This window comes from Chiloscyllium plagiosum, unplaced genomic scaffold (genome assembly GCF_037043375.1).
Source record: "Chiloscyllium plagiosum isolate Xiang-an unplaced genomic scaffold, Cpla_swu_hap1 HiC_scaffold_29, whole genome shotgun sequence".
Classification (NCBI taxonomy): Eukaryota; Metazoa; Chordata; class Chondrichthyes; order Orectolobiformes; family Hemiscylliidae; genus Chiloscyllium; species Chiloscyllium plagiosum.
The window spans coordinates 6,412,579-6,439,485 of NW_028270167.1; the positions used below are offsets into that span (position 1 = coordinate 6,412,579).

Genomic DNA, 26,907 nt, shown 5'->3' on the forward strand with positions numbered 1-26,907 from the left:
TTAAATCATAAGTCTCTTTTATAAAGGACTTAATTACAAATTGACACTGCCTGTGGGAGGAAAGGGAAAGAAAATCCTGCATTTTGGTAGCACCTTTTCATGACCTCAGAACTTCCCAGAGCTGTTTAACTAATAGAGCACTATTGAAGTGTAGTCACTATTGTGGGATGGACATGGCATTGGAAACCATGTAATAGCATGTACAGGGCCATTATTTACTTCCTCAGTACAGGAGGGAATGTTAGAGATTGTGCATTCAGGTGTGTGTGAATGTTCAACCATGTGGTAAGTCTTAATTATGACCAAACAACCTCAGTGACCCTGAAAGTTTAATTTAACAAGTGTGTAGGCTCATTCCTGTTCAGTTAAAGCTCCCATCCACCCTGTCACACTTTGGCCTGAAAGCTGGTGTACTGAGCAAGTGCACACACTCGGAAATATCTCCAAAGCCCTCCACTCAGGAACTGTCTGATGCTTCATGATGAAGCAGCTATTTCTCAATAGTATCATTTTCAAAAGAAAAGTAATCATCCTTTTACTTTCTTCTTTCTTCCAGGAGTCTTTGTCGCTTCGGGAGGCCTGGTTTCTTGCAGTGTCCTCAGTACAGGGTTCAGCACAGCAGGTCGCTGAGCACTGGCGCTACTCAAGGTAGGAGAATCCAGGCTGCAAGTGTCCCATTCTGTGAAAGAGCTGAACCTAATACGAACAACAGACCATGCATGGTCTGTGTGTCACCCGCACACTGACTGACACCCCTCTGCCTTCCTCACCTATGGCAATATGTAATATTGTCTAACATATGAGGAACGGCTGAGGATACTGGGATTGTATTCGTTGGAGTTTAGAAGATTAAGGGGAGACTTAATAGAGACGTACAAAATAATACATGGCTTGGAAAAGGTGGATGCTAGGAAATTGTTTCCGTTAGACGAGGAGACTAGGACCCGTGGACACAGCCTTAGAATTAGAGGGGGTCATTTCAGAACAGAAATGCGGAGACATTTCTTCAGCCAGAGAGTGGTGGGCCTGTGGAATTCATTGCCACGGAGCGCAGTGGAAGCCGGGACGCTAAATGTCTTCAAGGCCGAGATTGATAGATTCTTGTTGTCTAGAGGAATTAAGGGCTACGGGGAGAACGCTGGTAAGTGGAGCTGAAATGCGCATCAGCCATGATTGAATGGCGGAGTGGACTCGATGGGCCGAATGGCCTTACTTCCACTCCTATGTCTTATGGTCTTAATACTTGAGATATATTTGAAGATTCCATCATAAGAAGTTAATATTGGTTACATTGCTGAAACTTTACACGATCAAGAATGGCCTGACATAACCCTTGTAAGAGACTCTTTAACTCATACTACAACAACAACTTGCATTGTTAGAGCACCTTTAATGTCATAAAACATTCTCAAGCACTTCATACAAGCCTAAAGACAGAAACTGACAAGCATCTGCATAAAGGCATATTGAACATGGTGAGCAAAAGCTTTCTTGAACAATGAGGATTGAAGGCATCTCACCAACAGTGAGAGCAGTGAAAAGGTTTAGCAAGGGGATTTGTTGTTTGGGTAATGGGGTGGTATGCTCACTGCTGCTTGTAACATGAGAACAGGAATGTTTTATAGGAGGTGACAATGGCTTGAGTGTTTTATAGTCACTTGTGGGACATGGGCATCATTGGCTGGCCAGCATTTATTACCCGTCCCTAATTGCCCCTTTAGAAGGTGGTGGTGAACTGCCTCCTTAGAACTGCTGCAGGTAAACCTGCAATACCCTTAGGGAGGGAATGCCAGGAATTTGACTCAGCGACAGTGAAAGAATGGCAATGGGACTGGATGCCTGTGGATGTGCTGCTGATCAAGTCAGCTGCTTTGTCTAGATGGTATCAAGCTTCATGAGTGTTGTTGGAACTGAACTCATCCAGACAAGAGGGGAGTATTCCATCACACTCCTGGCTTGTGCCTTTTAGATAGTGGACAGGTTCTGGGAAATCAGGAAACAAGTTATTTGCCACATATTCCCACCCTCCAACCTGCTCTTGTAGCCATTGTATTTATATGGTGAATCCAGCTGAGTTACTGGTCACTGGTAACCCCCAGGATGTTGATAGTGGGGGATTCAGTGATGGCAATACCTTTAAATGTCAAGGGATGGTGGTTAGATTATCTCTTATTGGAAATAGTTAATGTCTGGCATTTGAGTGATGTGAATGTTACTTGCCAATTTTCAACCCAATCCTGAGTTGAATTGAATTGAATTTATTGTCACGTGAACTGAGGCACAGTGAAAAGCTTTGTCTTGTGAGCAATACAGGCAGATCACAGAGTTAAGTAGCATAGATAGTAAATAATAGGTAAACAGCAAAAACAAAAACTCAGGTACAGGCGAATGATAAGAGTTTCTGAGTCCATTCAGTATTCTAACAACAGTAGAGTAGAAACTGTTCCGAAACCGGCTGGTGCATGTGTTCAGGCTTCTGTACCTTCTCCCCGATGGTAGAGGTTGTAGAAAAACATTCCCCGGGTGGGATGGATCTTGGAGAATGCTGGCGGTCTTTCCTTGATAGTGGTACGTGGATTCGACAGATGGGAGGTTGGCCTTTGTGACTGTCCGGGCCGAGTTTACCATTCTCTGTATCCAATCTTGAATGGTACAGTTACCATACCAGGGAATGATACATCCAGACAGAATACTCTCAATGGTACACCTATAAAAGTTGGCAAGGGTTTTCACCATCATACCAAATTTCCTCAGATGCCTGAGGACGTTGTTGGGCCTTTGTAACCAGTGCATCCACATGAAGAGTCCAAGAAAGCTTCTTGTTGATGACCACTCCCAGGAGCTTGACACTCTCCACTCGTTCCACCCCTGTGCTGTTAATGTGTAGGGGGCATGAGTAACATCCCACTGAAAGTCAACAATGAGTACCTTGGTTTTGCCAGCATTGAGAGCTGGGTTGTTCTCAGTGCACCATTCTTCCAGGTCTCCCACCTCCCGTCTGTAGTCAGTTTCGTTGCTGTCGGAGATTCGACCGACTATGGTGGTGTCATGAGCAAACTTGTAAATGGCATTCAGTGTCCTGGATGTTGTTCAGATCTTGTTGCATTCATTAATGGAATGCTTCAGTATCAGAGGAGTAATGAATGGTGCTGAACATTGTACAATCATTGGGGAACATCTCCACACCTGAACTTCGATGAAGCAGTAAAGAACAATATAGAAGTTGGTCTCTTCTTGTTAGAATGATGTATGGAACCTTTCAGAGTGTCGAACACTGGAATGTTTGTTACTACACTGTCCAATAGTGCTACTTTTACCATAGTTGTACCCCTGGCAGAGTTGTATGAAAAATATGTAATTCTGATTTCTGAAAGTCTATCTTGGGTAATGATGTAGAGGAGCTGGTGTTGGACTGGGGTGGACAAAATTAAAAATCTCACAACACCAGGTTATAATCCAACAGGTTTATTTTGAAGCAGTAGCTTTCAGAGCACTGCTCCTTCATTAGGTGGTTGACAAAGCTAGTGCTTCCAAATAAACCTCTTGGACTATAATCTGGTGTCGTGTGATTTTTATCTTGGGTAAAGCAGACATACTGTTGCTGCTAAAATGTTGAAGTGACTCCATATGTAAACCTTTTCTAAAATAACAATAATTTGGTGTAGAATTGGGTTTCGGTATTCAAGCTGTATGACATTTGCTGCTTCACATTTCTTTTGTAACGAGAAACTTATAGAATGCATAGATTCTTGAGTGACATTTAACATCGAGGGCCAAAGGGCCTGTACTGCGCTGTATTCTTCTATATGGTTTAGCCTATATAGATACAGAAATATATCTATTTTAGCTCATGTCAAGTGTTCAATATTTTATTTCATTATCAGCCATCCAGCCCTTCCATCGTGGCTGATCATCCATCTCATCTCCTCCTTCCCACATGACCTTTATTCCATCTAAACATTTATCAATCTCAGACTTAAGTATAGTCAATAATGGATCATTTACATTCCTATCAGCAGGATGTTGTGAAACTTGAAAGGGTTCAGAAAATATGTACAGGATGTTGCCAGGGTTGGAGGATTTGAGCTATAGGGAGAAGTTGAATAGGCTGGGGCTGTTTTCCCTGAACCATCAGAGGCTGAGGGGTGACCTGATAGAGGTATACAATCATGAGGGGCATGGATAGGACAAATAGACATCGTCTTTTCCCTGGAGTGGGAGAGTCCAGAACTAGAGGGCATAGGCTTAAGGTGAGAGGGGAAAGGTATAAAAGAGACCTAAGGGGCAACTTTTTCATGCAGAGGGTGGTATGTGTATGGAATGAGCTGCCAGAGGAAGTGGTGGAGGCTGGTACAATTACAGCATTTAAAAGGCATTTGCATGGGTATATGAATAGGAAGGGTTTGGAGGGATATGGGCCGGGTGCTGACAGGTGGGACTAGCTTGGGTTGGGATATCTGGTTAGCATGAATGAGTTGGACCGAAGGGTCTGTTTCTGTGCTGTACATCTCTATGACTCTGTTGTGGGGAAAATCACCAGCCTCGGGGTCAGAGTTTATTGCACAAGGAAATACTGGAGCTCTGGGGAGAGAGAGACACCAACAACACAGTGGGCAGCTGTGAGTCTTCTCTCCACCTGGAGCATGTGTCAAGATACTTTTATACAATTTGTGATGTAATAGGTCAGTGATGAGGTTCTTGTCTCTGTAACATAGTTTGTTTATTGTAATCATTGCAGAATCGTTGATAGTTTCAATGCAGTCATTGTCAGTTCCATCGCAGCCTTTGTTAATTTCAGAGCAGTCATTGTCAGTTTCATTGGACTGCGGAAGTCTATTGGTGTAGTAATGGGCTCTAATCGCTCTTCCTGACAAGGACAACCACTGCAGCTCTGGCTATTAGCACTTTGTATTGAGTCCATATCAAACTGTTAACATTTCTATTAAAGGTGTTGGCTCAACCCAGACACTTCAGGCAGTGTAGGTTACTCACATGTGTTCTCTCCCCCACCCACCTTACAGTAATCAGCTAGATGGTGAGTGCATTGTGTTGGCATTCTGGTGGCCCCAGGCAGTATTTGTGTTTGCTCTGCTGTCTCTCTGCATATTGTGGTCCGGTGGCCATCTTAGATTAGATTAGATTAGATTACATTACAGTGTGGAAACTGGCCCTTCGGCCCAACAAGTCCACACCGACCCGCCGAAGCGCAACCCACCCCTTACCTAACACTACGGGCAATTTAGTATGGCCAATTCACCTAACTTGCACATCTTTGGACTGTGGGAGGAAACCGGAGCACCCGGAGGAAAACCACGCAGACACTGGGAGAACATGCAAACTCCACACAGTCAGTTGCCTAAGGTGGGAATTGAACCCGGGTCTCCGGCGCTGTGAGGCAGCAGTGCTAACCACTGTGCCACCGTGCCGCCCACTTGTGGGTCAAGTGGCCAACTTATTGCTCAGCGGCCATCTTGTGTGTCCGAGTGCTTAGTGTCACCCTGCCCCTTGCCATCTCCCACTTCAACTCTAATAGAAAGCTCAATTCTCCAAGTGAGAAAATAACTCAGCCCATCTCAATCCCAAACAGTTAACTCCTCCATCTGAGACAGTGACCTTGCGCTGTAGACGCCCCAGCCAGAGGCACCTTCCTGACAGCATCTGTCCCATTAAACTTTTTAAGAATTTTACAGGCTTCAACAAGATTATTTCCTGTTCTTGCAGATTTGAGAGAATATCAATTGGGACAACCTGGTCTCTTGTTGATGAGTTGAGGAGGTGGACCTGGAAGGGGTTAGAGTTAGAGAGGCACTGTAAACTTGTAAGGAAATCGCAGACGGTGAGGGCTGATGATGAAGTTAGACGACAGTTAGGTATTGTGTGCCACCTTGAGAACCTATTATCAGGAGAGAGCAAATTGGATGAGGATTTTACCAGAGTAGATGGTGTAGGTGTAAAATTACCCTGGAAGTTAATGAACATTAATTAAAGTTAGTCCCTTGAGCAATATCACTAACATGGATTGTCAATTATTTTTACTTTTGTGGGAGTTTGCTGTGTCCAAATTGACAGCCAAGCCCCTACATTTCAGCAAAAATTAAAGTTCAGATTGGTTGGAAATTGCTTTGGGATGTCCTGAGCTTCAGAAAGCTGCTACAGAAGTGGAATTTGCTTTTTATTCCGTCCTTCTGCTGGTGCATTGAACCACGATGGTTTCCGTCTGTAGTAGGTGCTTATCGCGGTGTCACCAATCCAGTTTCCTTTCACTTTCTAGTTGACTCTATTGAGCAACATCGGAAGAGACTGCGGGATTGGTTCAGTCACATGCCCAATGAGGAGATGAGGTTTGGTTCATTCTCGATGGATAACTGGCATATTGATCCTGTCATTGCTGAAAGTTCCCCCAAAGAGAACAGGGAGCTCACATCAAGATTGGGCGTCTACAGTCACATTGAACCTGAGAAATCCCGGGTGCTCAAGGCTAATCAGATGTTTGCCTCCCTTTCTGATACATCTGCTCCAGCAAAGAATGTGCTTCTGTATGGCATGGTGGGAATGGGCAAGAGCACGGTGGTTAATAAACTGGTCTTGGATTGGTGTGACGGGCGACTTGATCAGTTCGACATAATCCTGCCCTTCTCCTGTGAAGATCTGTCCTCGCAGAATCAATCTACATCCATGAATAAATTAATCGTTCGCAAGTACACCCAGCTGAGGTCCATTTTGCCTCAGATTTGGTCTGGGAAACTTGGGAAAGTGCTTTTGGTTTTCTCTGACCTGGAGCAGCTTAAACTTGACTTTCGTCTCTCGAAGACTGAGCTGTGCAATGATCCGAACGAGCCTCTGCCTCCCAGCAGCCTGCTGGTCAACCTGCTCCGAAATTACCTGATCCCAGATGCCAACATCCTCGTCACTACCCGGCCCTCGGCTGTGGACTCAGTCCCGAGCAGGTACGTGGACAGGTATGTCCGTATCTGCGGCTTCACTGATGTGGAGCAGCAGCACCTGTACTTCAGGATGCGACTGAACCTGTCTCCCTATGATGCAGCCAGCGAGAATTTGATGAAGATGCTGTACAGGAATCTCCAGAGACAAAGCCAGCTCACAGCTGACTGCTTCCTGCCGTCTTACTGTTGGATCATCTGTGCGAACTTGCACTTCCTCCATTTCACCACTGCTGACATGCCCATACAGAACCTCACTGGCCTCTACAGCAGCTTCCTGACCCTAAATTTCAGCGGTCAAATTGTAGATGCCAGCAGCCAGCAGAACATCTCAATCGTGCGGTATATCGCCAAGACAGTTGGCAAACTGGCCTACGAGGGGATAGAAAAGAAGAAAATGCTCTTCAGTGAAGAAGACTTGCAGAACTGCTTTGAACTACACACCAAGACAGAGGAAGAGTTGAATCAGTTAACTGCCTTTCAGACAGATGTGTTGGGGTTTTTCATGTCTCCCACTGCCCAGCACCACTCTGAACCACTCCTTAGGTTCACTGTACCCGCAATGCAGGAATATCTGGCTGCACTGTATGTTGTTCTGGGAGAGAAAAAGACTGTCTTGGAGCGAGTGGGAAACGTGGTGTCTGAGACCATTGGAAAAGCCAGTGAGGACGTGACAGCAATATTGGCCATTGTATCGAAATTTGTGCCATTCCGAATCATAACGCTACTGAGACTTGTGAACATTTTCCCACGGATCTTCAGAAAGATTCACACCAAGAGCAAGAAGGGCATTGCAAACACCATGGTCTTTGAAATGTTCAAAGAAGACGATGAGTTGAACAACGATGTTTTAGAGCAAATAAATGAGAGCATTCTTGGTAAAGAGGTGGGGGTGAGCAGCCCACCAACTGGGGACAGAACAAGCACTCAATGCTTTGAACTCTTCCCAATGTTCATGGCTGGGTTACTGGCCCAGAGTAACCGGCTTCTGTTGGAGAAACTCGGCTGCACAATAAAGAATGTAACTGTGCGCGAAATATCCAACAGTTTGAAGAAACATCTCAGCAAAGTCACCATAGAGAAGCTGCCTCCCTCTGAGCTCATGGATCTTCTGTTGTTCCTGTATGAGTTACAGAATGAAGTGTTTGCAAGGGAGATCTGCAAGGCTTTCCAAAGCTTGACTTTGTCCCAAGTTAAGATGACCACGTTGAAATGTTTTGTGATTGCCTCGATAATGAACACCTCCGACCACCCAATTGATGTGATGAACCTTAGTTTGTGCAACTTAAGTGAAGACTGTTTGAAAATCCTGCGACCAGTTCTCCTCCGCTGCAAGAATTTAAAGTAAGCTTTCAGTCATTTTTTCATGTGTTTCATTCTTCACCCCTACCCCCCCCACAACATCTCCCATCGTTTATGTCAATGGCCTCTTTCTGTGTTCTGAGGTTCATTGTACCTGTTCTGCCTCTCTGCCAGACCATCTGACTGCTCCCACCACTCCACCTTATTCCTGTAACCTTACAAATATTTTCACTTCAGGTAAGAATCCAATTCTCTTTCCAAAGCCACACTTTATTCTGTCTGCTCTACCCTCCCAGGAGCAGTGCACTCCAGACCCTACTCATTCACTGCAGAAAGGATGTTTTAACACCTGTCACAGTTACTTTTTATAAAATATATTTTCTGATCACTTTGCTTAGAAATGTTATGACACACCCCTGGACCAGGTGGGACTTTGGGCCCAAAGGAAGGGACATTACCACTGCACTGCGAAAGCCTCTCCCACTGTTGCATTATTTCCATATCCGGGAGTGTTATCATTCACAAATGATGGCTTTTTCTTCCCACCAGCAAATTATGGGACTTTTCACTATTACCCACCCCCCAATGAATCGCCTGTTTCCAATTAATGAAATTACATGCAGTTTCCATTAAGGGTATGTAAACCACCAAAGGTTCAGGAAGATGGAAGGGGCTATAGGTTGTCGCTGGCTGGGCCAGCATTTATTGCCCATCCCTAATTACCCAGAGGGCAGTTAAGAGTCTTCCCACATTGCTGTGAATCTGGAGTCACATATAGGCCAGACCAGGTAAGGATGGCACTTTCCTTCCCTAAAGGACATTCGTGAACCCAATGGGTTTGTAACAACAGTCTTGAAGCTCACTTATATGGGCCAAGCCTTTCCTAATGGAATTCAAATTTCTTCATCTTCCATAGTGGGACTTGAACCCATGTTCACAAAGCATTAGCCTGGGGTTCTACATTCTAGTGTAATCGCCATTACATCACCAGCACCTCGATATGCTGCTTTTGTTTTTATATCCAGAAATGCTGAACATTTTCTGTTTTCCCCATCACCAGATTACCCGTAGTATTTACTCATCTATTAGCTGCCATCAGTAAATCCATAAGACCATAAGACACAGGAGCAGAAATTAGGCCATTCGGCCCATTGAGCCGACGCCGCCATTCAACCTGGCTGATAAGTTCCTTAACCCCGTTCTCCAGCTTTCTCCCTGTAACACTTGACCCTCTCGACAATCAAAAACCTATCTATCTTTGTCTTAAATGTACACAATGACCAAATCCCCCGTGCTTCCCAATTGATTGATTTACACACAAAGTCTGTTAGGGGAGAGCAGACCATCAAAGGTGAGGGAGGAGGCTAAATCAACCATCAAGTTGAAAGGGCTGCTGCTTTTTAAAAAATTTAACCTGTTTTTCCCAATCAGCCCGTTCAGAGATATTATTATACACCTTGGGTGCAGGTAGGTCTTGAACCCAGCTCTCTCAGTCCAGAGCTAGGGACACTGCCACTGTAACACAAGAGCCCTCTCTGATGCTTCATTTGCCAGTTCTCTCAAGTTGCTTTCACTTGGTTTTCAATCCTTTCCCCAAATGAGACCAGTAACGGTCAGTGTGTCTCTAACACAGCTCTCCAGTCACTCACAGGGAGAAGCAAATTCTGCCTCTTGTTCAGTCCTCACCAGGAGGTATTCAAGATGTTGGTTTGGCAAAGGGAGGACTAAGCACTTATCCACCCATTTATTTTGAGACACTTGCAAGATACCTCAGTGTTACCACATAAACAGAAACAAGCCTTTCAGCAGAATTAAAATGAACAAGTGAAACAATGATTTATTGGTGCTCCTGTGGTAATGTGGTCCATGTACTGTGATAACATTCTGTAGTGAGGGTAGTTTGAGAAAACCACAAGGTAGTGTTTTCTTCTCTTTGCCAATTATATAGAGGGAAGCAATTGAGGGGGAGCAGATGGTGGTAACTGTCTGAGACAAAGGTTGGTAGGTGTTGGCCTGTCAGTGTTGTCACTGGGTTGGTAATCCAGGGCCTCAGGCTAATCATCTAGGGGGATGGGTTCAAATCCTGCATTGCAGAGGGTGAATTTTTAAATTCCAGATTTTTATTGAATTCAACACTAGTCTAATGGTGACCATGTAATCACAAGAAATCATCTGGTTCACTAATATCCTGCAGGGAAGGAAACATCTTTACCCAGTCAGGACCACATGTGACTCCAGCCCCACAGCAATGTCTCTTCATTGCCTCTGAGCAGTTCGGGTTGGGCAATAAGTGCTGTCCCAGCCAGCGACACCTACGTGCCATAAATGAATAGAAACCAAGCCAGTTAGACAGACCTGGCTGTATGACTTGGTTCTCAGATGACAACATGGAGTTGGCTGTTCTTCTTACTTTTGTTCTCCATGGCAGTGTTACAGATTGGATGCCCATTCCAGACAGTGCCCCTCTGGAGACTGACATTCCCTGCCCGTCTCTCTGGACTGACTGTGAAGATGGTAAATGTCCAGCTGACCCGGGTTCCACACGGATTGATCTACATTACCCTGTTCGGGTTCCCATTCCCTTCCATGGACCAGCCCCTCCCTGAGGAGACTTGATTCCTGTGTATGCAAGCAATGAAATTAAAAGAACAAACTGGAACAAATTTTAAGCCAATGTAAAAGTTAACAAAATTCAAAAGTTCAAGGCTGATTTTGAAGGTAAATTGGAATGATGTTGCGGGCAGAGATAGTGCCGACTCCAGCCCCCGGAGTCCTTAAATGGAGACCACATCCGTCCCCTCCTGGATAGGGGCAGACAGTGCAGTGTAACAACCCCCTTCACAGCTCACTGTCAGGACCACACCCTGCCCAGGAACAAACCCCCAGGCAGATTCTGCGACCCCTCCCCACCCTCTGTGCTCTGGATAAACAAAGACCGGGGGCCGGGGGTCAAAGTGCCCCCCAGAAACTCAACAGCAACCGTCCCAAAACAAAGATTGGGGATGGTCTGTGCTGGGAAGGGTGGGGGGCGGGGGGGGGAGCTGGTGTCTGAGCTAAATAGACAGAGAACGCTGTGCCCTCTGCGCTGTACAGAAATACTGATGGTAAAGGATACAAGCAGCAGAGCTCTGCCTCAGCACACTTTATACGACAGCAATCTTTTCTCATATTCTTATCCAAGTGACTGAATCTTTCCACAGTTACTATCAGCTGCTTGTGAGCTGAACTAGAGCCTGTGTGTATACACACTCAACTAGTAAAGCATTTGCCATTTTAGCATTAGCCACCTCTGTCAAATCCCTCGCTGTCTCGTTTTTATTGTACCAGCTGTGTATGGTAGAAATGACAAATAGAGTTTCCGCAAAGACCGTTCCCTCCGTGACTACCTGGTCAGGTCGACGCCCCCCTACGACCCAAACTCCCATCCTGGTACCTTCCCCTGCCACCGCAGGAACTGTAAAACCTGTGCCCACACCTCCTCCCTCACCTCCATCCAAGGCCCTAAAGGAGCCTTCCACATCCATCAAAGTTTCACCTGCACATCCACTAATATCATTTATTGTATCCGTTGCTCCCGATGCGGTCTCCTCTACATTGGGGAGACTGGGCGCCTCCTAGCAGAGCACTTTAGGGAACATCTCCGAGATACCCACACCAATCAACCAAATCCCCCCCGTGGCTCAACATTTCAACTCCCCCTCCCACTCTGCCGAGGACATGGAGGTTCTGGGCCTCCTTCACCGCCGCTCCCTCACCACCAGACGCCTGGAGGAAGAACGCCTCATCTTCCGCCTCGGAACACTTCAACCCCTTCAACAGTGGACTTCAACAGTTTCCTCATTTCCCCTTCCCCCACCTCATCCTAGTTTCAAACTTCCAGCACTGCACTGTCCCCTTGACTTGTCCGGACTTGTCCGATCTGCCTATCTCCTTTTCCACCTATCCACTCCACCTTCTCCTCCCTGACCTATCACCCTCATCTCCTCCCCCACTCACTTATTGTACTCTATGCTACTCTCTCCCCACCCCCACCCTCCTCTAGCTTATCTCTCCACGCTTCAGGCTCTCTGCCTTTATTCCTGATGAAGGGCTTTTGCCCGAAACGGCAATTTTGCTGCTCGTCGGATGCTGCCTGAATTGCTGTGCTCTTCCAGCACCACTAATCCAGAATCTGGTTTCCAGCATCTGCAGTCATTGTTTTTACTCTACTCTGCCTGGCCTGACTCTCCCTGCCTGGCCTGACTCTCCCTGCCTGGCCTGACTCTCCCTGCCTGGCCTGACTCTCCCTGTGCCTGTTCGCCTCTTGGGTAAGTGATGGAGGGTGGGTATGGATAGTGTTTCCCAGCAAAGAATGAACAGCTTCTGGACGAAAGAGGGTCAAATTGGAAAGGCAAATCAATGGAATGATGATACGTCCCTCAGCTCGGAACATTCGACTCTTTTTGTTTCACTAATTTAGAAATATCATTGCTGTTAGCAGACACCACTTTGAATGTTTGCAGCTCAAAGTCCCATATTTATTCTGAAGTACAACTTTTTTTTTTGCAGTCTACAGTTTAATAATCTTGGACTTGGCGCCTGGCAGGAAGTAAGCCATTTGTTACAGGACCCGAACTGTACAGTTCAGAACTTGTGGTAAGCCACGATCTTTGTTCAAAACGAACTTGGAAGTATTTTATTTTTAAAAATGACTTTTTCCAAAGCTTCTGACAAATTGGTGTATTGGAAATCTTGCCAGATCTCTTGTGGTGCAGGGCTAGTGTCCTCTTTCTGGGCTAGAAGATCTGGGTTCACATCCCTGGCCCAGAGATGCATCACAGCAGGCAGAATCCTCCCAGCCTCTGAAAGATATTGGCAATGAGGAGTTTTCCTGATGTGCAGAGCAAAAGAAGTCTCATTCTCCAACAAGTGTTGGAACAGTGAGATATAATTCTGTCTGGAGAGTGGCGAGAGGCCTATTTGCACGTTAGTATGTACTAGTATCCTCACTATCATTGCGCCTTATTGATTTGGAGTTTCCCATTCTCCAATCTCCCGATAGAAACCAGCTGGTGACAATTCCCGTCATGACGTTCCGAGTGGGTACTTGGTGATCTCGGGTCATCGCCTGCTCCTCCAGATGTCCATCAATCACCAACATCTCAGGGCAAACTCCATAGGCACTAACCCCACTCTGGCGGACCTGCAGGTGCCCATCAGCAAAGTGGGGTGTCAATAACCCTCTACCCAACATGGCTGGGGCAAATTAATAATACCATACAGGGCAGTTGCAGCTTGCCATCACTTGACTGGGTACCTAGAGTCCTTATAGTGTGGAAACAGGCCCTTCATCCCAACAATTCCACACTGACCCTCTGAAGAGTAACTCACCCAGACCCATTCCCTCTAGCCTATTATCCTATATTTACCCCTGACTAATGCACCTAACCTACACATCCCTGAACAATATGGGCAAGTTAGCATGGCCCAATTCACCCGACCTGCACATCTTTGGACTGTAGGAGGAAACCGGAGCACCCGGAGGAAACCCACGCAGACACTTGGAAAATGTGCAAACTCCACAGAGACAGTCACCCGAGTCTGGAATCAAACCCAGGTCCCTGGTGCTGTGAGGCAGCAGTGCTAACTGCTGAGCCACCCTTCCACCCTATGGTTGGGTTTTAAGGATGGTGTCAGTGTCAAAAATCCTAGAAGGTGCAGGCACTGGCACCAAACCCTGCACAGAGTGGGAGAATGGGATGTATGAACAGCTATAGGGATGTGCAACTTAGTTAATGAGGCGAATGTGGGAAGTTAGCCTGGAAAAACATACCTGGGCAAGAATAGAGAACCCACCACAATACCCCCCCAAAAGCTGGCAAACATTTTGTAAAATTCAGTCCAATGTGTATGATCAAAATAATTTTTCAAAGTGTCTTGTTTGATCAGCATAGCATCCACCTTCCACATTCACTCCCTCCACCACCGACACTCAGTCGCACTGAGATGCACCACAAAAATTCACCAAGTCTTCAACCACTCCTCAGATGACAAGCCTTTCATCCCCGGTGTCATGTTTGTAAACCTCCTCTGAACCCTCTTCAAGGTCAGCACATCCTTCCTTGGATACAGAGACCAAAAACTGCTCTCAATATTCCAAATGCAGTCTGCCCAGAGCCTTATACAATGTCAGCAGCAGACCCTTGCTCTTGTATTCTAGCCCTCTCAAAGTGAATGCTAACATTGCATTTACCTTCCTAACTACCTGCAAGTTACCCTTAAGAAAATCCTGAACCAGGACTCCAAAGTCTCTTTGTGCTTTAGATTTCTGAAGCCTTTCCCAGTTTAGAATTCAGTCCATGACACTCTTCTTCCTACCAAAGTGTATTCCTCTGCTAATTCTTTGTTCCCTGTCCTAGTTTGGCCAAGTCCTTCCACAGCCTCCCTGCTTCTTCAACACTACCTGTCCCTCCACCTATCTTTATGTCATCTGCAAACTCAGCGACAGTGCCTTCAGTTCTTTCATCCAGATTGTTAATGTATAATATGGACAATTGTGGTTCCAACACTGATCCCTGAGGAAATTCACTAGTCACCGACTGCTAACCTGAAAAAAAGTCCCTTACCCCCATTCTCTGCCTTCTGTCAGTCAGCCAATCCTCTATCCATGCCAGTACCTTGCCCCTAACACCACGGGCTCTTTTCTTACTTGGTAGCCTCTTGTGCGGCACCTTGTCAGAGGCCTTCTGGAAATTTAAATAGATCAGGTCCACTGGATCTCCTTTGTCTAACTCCTCAAAGAATTTGAACAGATTTATCAGGTATGAGCTCCCCTTTGCAGATCTGTGCTGATTCGCCTATTTTACCAAGCATTTCTAAGTACTCCACAATCTCATCCTTTACAATAGATTCTCAAATCGTATCAACGACCGAGGTCGGGCTAACTGGCTTATAGTTTCCTGTTTTCTGCTGCCCTTACTTCTTAAACAGACATGTTACATTAGTTATTTTCCAGTCCTCTGGCATTCTCCCTCACCCTAGTGATTCCTAAAAGATCACTACCACTGCCTCTGCAATTTACTCAGCTCTCTCCTTCAGAACCCTGGGCTGTACTCCATCTGGTCTGGGAAATTTATCCACCGTCTGAATTTTAAGCTTCTCCAGCACCTTCTCCTTAATGATGGCTGCTACACACATCTCTGCCCTTGACTCTCTTGAAGTTCTAGTGTGCTGCTGGTGCCTTCTGCTGTGAAACCTCTACTCTATCTATTCAGTTCCTTTGCCATTTCTTTGTTCCCCATTACTACTTCTCCACCCTCATTTTCCAGTGGTCCAATGTCCACTTTAGCCTCTCTCTACCTTTTACCTCTTGCAATCTTCTTTTATATTACCAGCTAGCTTACTCTCAGGTTTCATCTTCTTCCCTCTTATTGCTTTTTTAGTTATCCTCTGCTGATTTTTAAAGTCCTGCTAATCTTTGCCACATTGTATGCTTTTTATTTTGTATTTATGCTATCCCTGACTTTTTGTCAGCCATAGTTGCTTCATCCTCCCCTTAGTATGTTGTTTCTTCCTTGCAATGAATTTCTGCTGTGCCTCCCAAATTACCCCAGACTCCCACCATTGCTGCTCTGCTGTCGTCTGTGTTAGGCTCCCCTTCCAATCAACTCTGGCTAGCTTCTCCCTCATGTCATTGTAGTTACCTTTACTCAACTGTCACACTGTTGCATCTGATTCTAGCTTCTCCTCCTCAGACTGCAGGGTGAATTTTGTCATGTTATAGTCACTGCTCCCTCCTGGTTTCTTCACCTTCAATTTCCTAATCAGTCTGTCTGATTACACACCATCAGATCCAGAATTGCCTGTTCCCTCGTGGGCTCTGCCGCAAGGTGCTCCAAAGGAACATCTTGTAGATATTCTATGAGTTCCTTGATCCATTACCAACCTGATTTTTCCCAGTCAAGTTGCATATAGCAGTCCCCCGTGATTAGTGTAATAGTGCCTTTCTTACACGCCTTTTCTATCTCCTGATCTATTTCCTTTCTCACATCTTGACTACTGCTTGGAGACCCGTGCACAATGCCATCAGAGTCGTCTTTACCTGTGCAGTTTCTCAACACTACTCACACAGATTCTACACCTTCTTACTTGATATCACATCCTGCTGTCAATTTAATTTTGTGTCTTACTAATAAGGTAGCCCCACACCCTCTTTCAGTCTTTTCGATAAGACTTGTATCCTTGGATATTTAGTTTTCCTAATTTCTGAGCATTCCTGATGAAGGGCTTATGCCTGAAACATCGATTCTCCTGCTCCTCGGATGCTGCCTGACCTGCTGTGCTTTCCCAGCACCACACTCTCGACTCTGATCTCCAGCATCTGCAGTCCTCACTTTCTCTTCCTGATACTTAATTCCCAGCACGGATCCCCTTGCAGCCATATCTCTGTGATACCCACAACATTGTACCTGCCAACTTGTACCTGCGCTACAGTCTCATTTCCCTTGTTTTGTAGACTGCATGCATTTACATACAACACCCTCAGTCCTGCATTGACTGACCCCTTCTCAAAGTCATCCGCTCATCTGCTGTTAGATTCCTGAGCCTTTCCATACTCTCTGTCCTGTTTCTTGTTCTGGAAACTTTAATTACCTCTGCTGAGCCCCTCCTGCCCCTTAACTTTCTCTATGTAGTCCCTGTTACTGAACCAACTACCCACTATTTATTTCAAAGCCCAATCCATGGCCCTCGTTACATAATCTGCCAGGACTCCTTTCAGAACAGCTCTGTCGTTTCTTAGTATTGGTGCCAATGTCTGAACAATTTGAACCCGTTTCACTCTCACCAATCTTTGAGTATGCACTTACTGCTTTAATTATATACACACGCAGACACACAGAGACGAGCACACTGACACATATATACACGTGTACACATGCATACACAAGATAGGCACACACTGACAAATACATACACATGTACACACACCCACACATAAGACACGCATGCACTGACACGCATACACAAGACTTGCACACACTGACCCATACATACACATGTACACACAAGACATGCACACGCTGATGTGCGCACACAAGACATGCATACACTGACACATGCACGCACGCAGACAAACACATACATGTGTGTACACACAGACAAACGCACGCAGACATACAATCAAAAACACAGACATGTACACACACAGACAAACACATGCAGACACACACGTAGACACGCAGACACACATACACGTGTATATATGCAGACAAACACATATGCAGACACACAGATACAGACACACACATACATACACATGTGTATACATGCAGACAAACAGACACAGACACACACATACACGCCCAATAGTGAGTCTCACACTTTCTAGAATCTCACTTGAAAGGAAAGCTGATTGTGAATGGTACTCCTGTTCACTCAGACTTGTGGCAATCTGCAACGTCTCTCTTTTCCCTTAAATCTTTTTGCACTGTGACGAACTCTCAAATTTGGATGCTTCTCTTCCAGGCTTTGTGATAATGTTTTGTCTGAGGCTGCAGTTAATTGTATCGGACCTGCCATCGCTCGCAACAGTTCAGTGACTCAGTTATCACTGCTTCACACGTCCCTGGGAGACCAGGGAGTGAAGGTGCTTACACCATACATCCAAGAGAACACACGGCTGAAAGACCTCAACCTCGCCAGTAATGACATCAGTGAGGAGGCTGCCGTCACCTTTGTGGAGATGATCAAGAAACATCCAACGTTAGAAACACTCCAGTGAGTAAACACCATTGTTTTCGCACGCAATGTACCAGCATCCATCATCACAGACCCCTCTGCAGGGACGTAGATATGGGCTGCACTCAGTCATGTGACCCCTTTGGTGTTTTGTAAGTGGAGAGCGAGCGAGTTGGAGTCATAGAGATGTACAGCACGGAAACAGACCCTTTGGTCCAACCCGTCCACGCCGACCAGATATCCCAACCCAATCTAGTCCCACCTGCCAGCACCCGGCCCATATCCCTCCAAACCCTTCCTATTCATATACCCATCCAGATGCTTCTTAAATGTTGCAATTGTACCAGCCTCCACCACTTCCTCTGGCAGCTCATTCCGTACACGTACCACCCTCTGTGTGAAAAAGTTGCCCTTTAGGTCCCTTTTATATACTTTCCCCTCTCACCTTAAACCTATGCTCCCTAGTTCTGGACTATCCAACCCCAGGGAAAAAACTTTGGCTATTTACCCTATCCATGCCCCTCATAATTGTGTAAACCTCTATCAGGTCACCCCTCAGCCTCTGATGCTCCAGGGAAAACAGCCCCAGTCTATTCAACTACTCCCTGTAGCCTAGATCCTCCAACCCTGGCAACATTCTTGTAAATCTTGCCTGAACCTTTTTAATTTTCCCAACCTCCTTCTGATAGGAGGGAGACCAGAATTACACACAATATTCTAAAAGTGGCCTAACCAGTGTCCTATACAGCTGCAACATGACCCTGAGTTCCAGACCTACTGTTGGATTCTTCTGATTTGATTTGATTTGATTTATTGTGGTCACGTGTACCTAAGTACAGTGAAAAGCTTTGTTTTGCGAGCAATACAGGCAGATTGTAGCAACATGGCCATCCTGATCATATGGTGCTTAGAACAGTTATAAGAAGTATTGGAATTGGGTCAGTTGTAGGGACCTCATACACAGAGCTGCCCAGCGTTAGTGCCAACTCTGTTGCTGTAAATGCACCAATCACGGGGCAAGGATCGGTAGAATGGTAACACGGGTTCTTTATTTGATGATAAGTTTTTTAAATCACTCATGGGACTTGGGTGTCGCTGGCTGACCTAGCATTTATTATCCATTCCTAATTGCCCTTGAGAAGGTGATGCTGGCTGTCCTTATGGAGCACTGCAGCCGTTGGGGGTGTATGTGCACTGACAGCACTGTTAGGAAGGAATTTCAAGGATATTGACCCAGTCACACTGAAGGAAAGGCACTATCATTCTAATACATCTAGAAGGTGAGTGGCTTTGAGGGAAATGTGCAGTTGGTGGAGTTCCCTTCTGTCTGCTGCCCTTGCCCTTATAGATGGTGGAGATCACAGGGTTTGGAAGGGGCTATTCAACTGCTTCAGTGCATATTGTAGATGGTACAGACCGCTGCTACTGAGTGTCAGAAAAGGAAAGCTTGCTGCTGCTGTACTGAGTCAAAGTCATGGGGCTACACCATTACGGTGTTAATAATTCACAATCATTGAAGATACATATTGACCATCAGCTTGGTTTCAGTCTCTGTCTGGGTGACAATCAGCAGGGATTGGAGATCATGTCAAATAAAGGGTGGGTATTGAGGTCTATCAAATTTGTTAAAAGCTCAGACATCCAGGATTCTGTTGGCCTGGGCAGGCAGATGGGAGTGGACAGTCTGTTTTTATTTCACAAGTTTCTAGGTGTGAGAAGGAATGTACTTACTAACTTTTGTGGTTGCCTATTATGCATATCCCCCACTTACCCACCCAGGAGATGATACTGCTCTTCATTGCTCCCTGCACAGACTTTAAAACCTCCAACTCTTCCCCTGTCCCTGCCTCTAATGTTGCTAAGTGCTCCCTTCCCAACGTGTTGGCTTCCCTGGGTCTGGGATTTCTTTCTTGGGACTGACTGCAATACCAGCAGCATCCACTTTCAAACTGTGGCGCTGTTGGAGCTTCCAGCCAATCAGATTGCTGAATTTCTGCCCCTTTACCTGGGGTCAGCTGCTAGCAATAGGGGGCAATTAAACTCGAGGAAGCTCAAGGCCAGAACTGGACAAGTACAGATATCTCCAGGTCAATAGTTCAGAGATTAGTATCAGAAGGACAGGTTATGAAGAGGCAGGAAACAGGAGTGAATTTTTTCCCCAGGTGTCAGCTGACTCAAAACTCATAATTATTCCCACTTGGATGAACTGCTTTGTAAAATGTGATGCCTTTCTTTATTCCTTCTTCAAATGATTCAGCAGAATATTGACAGATGTGCTTTTACATTGTCAAAAGTTGCAAGATAATCCCTTTTAATCAGCAGGTGTGGTGTTGAAATCTCAGCTTGTATTCATTTTGCCTGCATCAGCCCTTTGTATTTTAATAAAAGAGTAGGTGTTGGCCTGGTCTTTTCAGAGTGTGGCTTAAATAAAAAAGGACTGGAGAATCTCAGCAAGAGGTTGCCTTTCAAGTCCAGTTTGATGCTTCTTCAGCCAGATTGGCTTTGAAACATTAATTATGTTTTTCTCTCTCCACAGATGCTGCCAGACCTGCTGAGTTTCTCCAGCACTTTCTGTTTTTATTATAGATTTCCAGCATTCACGTTAATTTGCTTTAAATCAGTATGGTCCTGTGTATTAGATGATGAAAGTGGACAAGACAAGACGATCTGCTGCCAAAGCTTAAAAATGTGTTGCTGGAAATGCGCAGCAGGTCAGGCAGCGTCAAAGGAGAAGGAGAATCGACGTTTCGGGCATAAGCCCTTCTTCAGGAATGAGGAGGGTGTGCCAAGCAGGCTAAGATAAAAGGTAGGGAGGAGGGACTTGGGGGAGGGGCGTTGGGAATGCGATAGGTGGAAGGAGGTTAAGGTGAGGGTGATAGGCTGGAGAGGGGGTGGGAGCGGAGAGGTCAGGAAGAAGATTGCAGGTCAAGAGGGCGATGCTGAGTCCGAGGGTTGGACCTGAGAAAAGGTGGGGGGAGGGGAAATGAGGAAGCTGGAGAAATCTGCATTCATCCCTTGTGGTTGGAGGGTTCCTAGGCAGAAGATGAGGCGCTCTTCATCCAGGCGTCGTGTTGCTATGGTCTGGCGATGGAGGAGGCCAAGGACCTGCATGTCCTTGGCGGAGTGGGAGGGGGAGTTAGTGTTCAGCCACAGAGCGGTTGGGTTGGTTGGTCCGGGTGTCCCAGAGGTGTTCTCTGAAATGTTCCGCAAGTAGGCGGCCTGTCTCCCCAATATAGAGGAGGCCACATCGGGTGCAGTGGATGCAGTAAATGAGGGATGTGAGGGGGGAGGTGTGGGCGCAAGTTTTGCATTTCTTGTGATTGCAGGGGAAGGTGCCGGGAGTGGAGGTTGGGTTGATGGGGGGTGTGGACCTGACGAGGGAGTCGTGGAGGGAGTGGTCTTTCCGGAACGCTGCTAGGGGAAGGGAGGGAAATATATCCTTGGTGGTGGGGTCTGTTTGGAGGTGGCGGAAAGTGGAGGAGATGCTCCTCCGCCCTTGAGCCCCGCCCCTCCAATCACCACCAAGACAGAACCCCACTGGTCCTCACCTACCACCCCACCAAGCTCCAGATACATCATATCTTCCTTTGTCATTTGCAAGAAATGCAAAACTTGCGCCCACACCTCCCCCCTCACTTCCCTCCAAGGCCCCAAGGGATCCTTCCATATCCATCAGAAATTGACCTGCACCTCCACACACATCATTTATTGCATCCGCTGCACCCGATGTGGCCTCCTATACATTGGGGAGACAGGCCGCCTACTTCCGGAACGTTTCAGAGAACACCTCTGGGACACCCGCACCAACCAACCCTACCGCCCCGTGGCTGAACACTTTAACTCCCCCTCCCACTCCACCAAGGACATGCAGGTCCTTGGCCTCCTCCATCGCCAGACCATGGCAACATGATGCCTGGAGGAAGAGCGCCACATCTTCCGCCCAGGAACCCTCCAACCACAAGGGATGAATGCAGATTTCCCCAGCTTCCTCATTTCCCCTCCCCCCACCTTATCTCAGTCCCAACCCTCGGACGCAGCACCGCCTTCTTGACCTGCAATCTTCTTCCTGACCTCTCCGCCCCACCCCCTTTCCAGCCTATCACCCTCACCTTAACCTCCTTCCACTTATTGCATTCCCAACGCCCCTCCCCCAAGTCCCTCCTACCTACCTTTTATCTTAGCCTGCTTGGCACACCCTCCTCATTCCTGAAGAAGGGCTTATGCCCGAAATGTCGATTCTCCTGTTCCTTTGATGCTGCCTGACCTGCTGCGCTTTTCCAGCAACACATTTTTAAGCTCTGATCTCCAGCATCTGCAGTCCTCACTTTCTCCTATCCGATCTGCTGCCAAATCCAAATGTTAAAGTTTTCAGAGTAAAGAATGTCAGGGAGTGACTGTTTAGCCTCTCAATGGTGTTTCAGTTTGAGTTGCTAAGGCAGCTTGCAGCCTGTTGCAGTCTGGACTCTGGTTATTGATGGACGAAGCTCCAACAATTTTCCAAGCTATGACTGACCAGGAACCTCTCCTGCACTTAACTGTAACCCTAACCCTATCTATTGTCTGCCGTTGGCACATCTTAGAAGGAGTTTGTTTGGCCATGTTAAGGATGCACCTTCCTAATTTTGATTTTAAATGGGCACCATTTATTTTTAAACCATCTCAATTTAGATTTCCCCACAAAAGGGAACATCTTTCCATGTCCACCAGTCAGGACCCCTCATGACTGTAACCATGCGTGTTTCAGACACTGGCAATCAGTGTGATTTTTCCAGCCCTCCTCCTGGTGCAGATGCCTCTCACAAATTCCTGTGGATTCTACAGCTCTCTGCCAAATGTGACTCCCTCCCATCCTGGCCTCTCTGTTGCTGCATGATTGAGGTTTTGCTTTCAGCTGCCTCTGGAACTCCCTCTCTCAGTCATCCCCTCCACCCCCTCCTCCATAAAAACACTCCATAAAACCTCCCTGTCTCTTAGCTTTTTCCCGGTTTTCTTACTCACATCTGCTCCTATTTTAGTATGTTTGAATCAGATTACAATGGGATCTGGACAAGATGGGCAAATGGGCTGAGAAGTGGCAAATGGGGTTTAATTTAGATAAATGCGAGGTGCTGCATTTTGAGAAAGCAAATCTTAACAGGACTTATACACTTAATAGTAAGATTCTGGGGAGTGTTGCTGAACAAAGAGACCTTGGAGTGCAGGTTCATAGCTCCTTGAAAGTGGAGACGCAGGTAGATAGGATAGTGAAGGTGTTTGGTATGCTTTCCTTTATTGGTCAGAGTATTGAGTACAGGAGTTGGGAGGTCATGTTTGGATGTACAGGACATTGGTTAGGCCACTGTTGGAATATTCCATGCAATTCTAGTCTCCTTCCTATCGGAAAGATGTTGCAAAACTTGAATAGCTTCTGGAAAGATTTACAAGGATGTGGCCAGGGTTGGAGGATCTGAGCTACAGGAAGAGGCTGAACAGGCTGCGGCTGTTTTCCCTGGAGCGTCAGAGGCTGAGGGGTGAGCTTGTAGAGGTTTATAAAATCATGAGGGGCATGGATAGGGTAAATAGGCAAAGTCTTTTTCCTGGGGTGGGGGAATCCATAACTCGAGGGCATGGGTTTAGGGTGAGAGGGGAAAGATATAAAAGGGACCTAAGGGGCAACGTTTTCACGCAGAGGGCGGTTTGTGTATTGATTGAAGTGGCGGGGTAGCTCAGTGGTGTTAGCGCTGCTGCCTCACAGCATCAGGGATCCAGGTTTGATTCCAGCCTCTGTCTGTGTGGAGTTCACATGTTCTCCCCGTGACTGTGTGTGTTGGCTCCAGTTTCTCCCATAGTCCAAAGATGTGCAGGTTTAGGTGGATTGCCAAATGGGAAATGTTGGATTACAAGAATAGGGGTGGGATGCTTTCCAAAGGGTCGGTGCAGACTTGATCAGCTGAATGTCTCTGCGTGCAATGTAAAGATTCCATTCTATGAAATTCAAAATTTTTTTTCTGTCATTACCATATTCTAAACGTATTGTGCCCTCTGGGTGCTAAATAAATGCAAGATTTCATTGTTTGGGCAGATGAATGAGTAAATGGCACTTAGAGCGCCGTAATTAGATTATTCACTCTGTTGGGCATGTTATGATTAGATTAGATTATACTACAGTGTGGAAACAGGCCCTTCGGCCCAACAAGTCTACACCGACCCTCTGAAGCGCAACCCACCCATACGCCTACATTTACCCCTTACCTAACACTACAATTTAGCATGGCCAATTTACCTGACCTGCACATCTTTGGACTGTTGGAGGAAACCGAAGCACCCGGAGGAAACCCACGCAGACACTGGGAGAACGTGCAAACTCCACACAGTCAGTCGCCTGAGGCGGGAATTGAACCCGGGTCTCAGGCGCTGTGAGGCAGCAGTGCTAACCACTGTGCCACCGTGCCGCCCACTAGATCCCCTTCTGAAGCAGGTGGGACTTTAACCTGTACCCCCTGGCTCACAGGCAGGGAAGTTACCACTGCGCCAGCGGTTGCTCTATATGACATTAGTGTGTTTTGTTTTCAGCCTGTATTTAAATGAGATCAGTGACAGCGGGAAGAAGGAGCTGCACAGGCTCAGTCGGGAGCAGGACGGGGTGAAAGTTCTGGCTTCGATCACAGATGGCTCCAACATCTCGGCCTACTGGACACTGATCCTGAAGAACGTCATGCGAAACGCCACAAACAGGGACCAGGAGCGCATGGCCAACTACCTGACACTGTTTCAGAATGAGCTGAAGTTCAGTCGCCAGCAAATCCGAAACCCTTGGAAAAAGCTCAGACTTCTGCGGGTGGAACGTCGAGTCGAGAAACTGCTGAGAAACGTCCAACAGGGCAAATAGCAGCCAGCACCGCTACTGTTTCAGTGTTAGCACTGATTGGTCCTTTGGTGGCATCCCACTGGTGGCCTGTTGTGTGAGACTTGGGTGAGCTGATCACAGGGAGAGAGCAAGGCTCTTGCCTTGTTAGGTTTAGACTTTGATTCCTGTTAGGTTCTGGGGAATGTCTTGTAAAACTCTGTATGATGTTGCAATCACCCCTAGCTAGGTTGGGGAGGGAGAGATCAGAGGCACAGATCAGCTACTGCTCAGGGATCCTGAATGGACAGCTGTTTCCCTTGCCCAGCAGAGGGAAAACGAGGCAAACGCTCCCAAACTCTGGAGGTAGATCTCTAAATTGACTACCCGACATGGAGTTTCAATCCTGGGATTGAGGGTTTCTCTAAATGACTCGCCAGTGACCAGTTGGATGTTGAAAATCTCCCTGCACCCTCAGGAATGTTCTGGAAATTTCAGGAAATAAAGATTTATCTTTGCTGCCAGCAAAACAAAACTCAGAGAACATGAGCAATAAATTGTTTCTTTCCATTTTTTAACAAAAATGCTTCTTTTTATTAGTTGTAAAAATATTAAAGAGTGTGGGGGAGATGAGGCTGGAGACTATTAGTTATGTAGTGAAAACCCCAGGAATATGTCTAACCAGAGATGGCAACCATTTCTTTTGGTATCTGTTCAATGCTGGGTATTTAATAAAGAAAAACTTGCATTATGTAGCACATTTTGCAGTCACTAGATCCCTCAAAGTGCTTTACACTCAATACTTTCTGACCCACTCAAAGTTGTAACTAGCACCAGCTAATTTGCTCAGCAGAACCAAGCAGCCGTGACCAGGACACTGGGATCTCTTATTTTAAAGGAATGTCAATTGAGGGATAAACCCTGGCCAGGACACCAGGCATAATTCCCGGCTCCTCCTCACAATAAAACCATGGGGTTTTTCACATCTCCCCGAGCAGATAATGGAGCCTTACCCTGTTCTGATTGATCTCCCCGAGTACTGTACTGGAGCGTTGAGTGCACGGGGAGGTGATGGTTTAGTGGATTATTGCTGAACTGTTAATCCAGAGACTCAGGTAGATTTATGGGACCCAGGTTCAAATCCTGCCAGAGTAGATGGTGGAATTTGAATTCTGTAAAAATCTGGAATTAAGGGTCTAATGATGATCATTAGTTCATTATTGATGATGGGAAAAACCCATCTGGTTCAGTAATGTCCTTTAGGGCATCCTCACCTGGTCTGGCCTCCAGTGACTCCAGCAACATGGCTGACTCTAACAGCTCTCTGTGCAATTAGGGACGGGGAGTAAGTGCTGGCCTAACCAGCGATGCCCACAGCCCATGAGTAAATATACCCTCCTGTGGGGTGTAGAAGGTTCCATTTCCAGTGGGAGCCTCAGTAGACTCGACAGGAAGATGAATTGGTGTATGAGCACAGTTTGAGCAATTTAGGTTTATAATCAATCAAGTTTAGAAGAATGATTTAATTGAGGTATTTAAGATTCTAAAGGGGATTGACAAAGGTGGCTCAGTGGTTAGCACTGCTGCTTCACAGCACCAGAGTCCTAGGTTCGATTCCAGCCTTGGGTGAATGTGCAAACTCCACACAGACATTCTCACCATGTCTGCGTGGGTTTCTTCCGGGTGCTCTGGTTTCCTCCCACAGTCCAAAGATGTACAGGTCAGGATGAATTGGCCATGGTAAATTGCCCATAGTGTTAGGTGCACCAGTCAGACGGATATGAGTCTGGGTGGGTTACTCTTCGGAGGGTCAGTGTGGACTGGTTGGGCCGAAGGGCCTGTTTCCACACTGTAGGGAATCTAATCTAAACATGGAGCAGATGTATTCTGAGGGGGCACGGTTTTAGGCTGAAGGTTGGCAGTTATCTGGAACAATTCTTTCCCCGAGTACAGCTGCTGCCAAGACAAGGAGGAGATGGGCAGATCTTTAATCAGTAATGGATTGAGGTTGTGGGGAGCGGGCAGGAAGGTGGAGTTGAAGCTGAGGTGAGATCAGCATGATTGTATTAAATGGCGGAGCAGTCTCATGAGCTGAATGGCCTTGAGCTTCTGGTCGTATTCTAG

The 26,907-nt window shown here is 46.4% G+C and overlaps 1 protein-coding gene across 3 annotated transcripts in view; it reads left to right on the forward strand.

Annotated features, from left to right (window-relative positions):
• The window catches only part of nlrx1 (NLR family member X1), a 62,488-nt gene extending 36,950 nt beyond the window's left edge, over window positions 1-25,538 (forward strand). For all 3 annotated transcript variants that reach the window (XM_043676489.2, XM_043676488.2, XM_043676486.2), the window contains exons 4-8: window positions 557-648; window positions 6,272-8,285; window positions 12,792-12,878; window positions 17,748-17,999; window positions 24,513-25,538. In XM_043676489.2, the coding sequence (XP_043532424.1) occupies window positions 557-648; window positions 6,272-8,285; window positions 12,792-12,878; window positions 17,748-17,999; window positions 24,513-24,828 (2,761 nt within the window). In that variant the 3' untranslated portion in view covers window positions 24,829-25,538. The remainder of the gene's footprint in view (window positions 1-556; window positions 649-6,271; window positions 8,286-12,791; window positions 12,879-17,747; window positions 18,000-24,512) is intronic.
• Window positions 25,539-26,907: the final 1,369 nt, after the last annotated feature.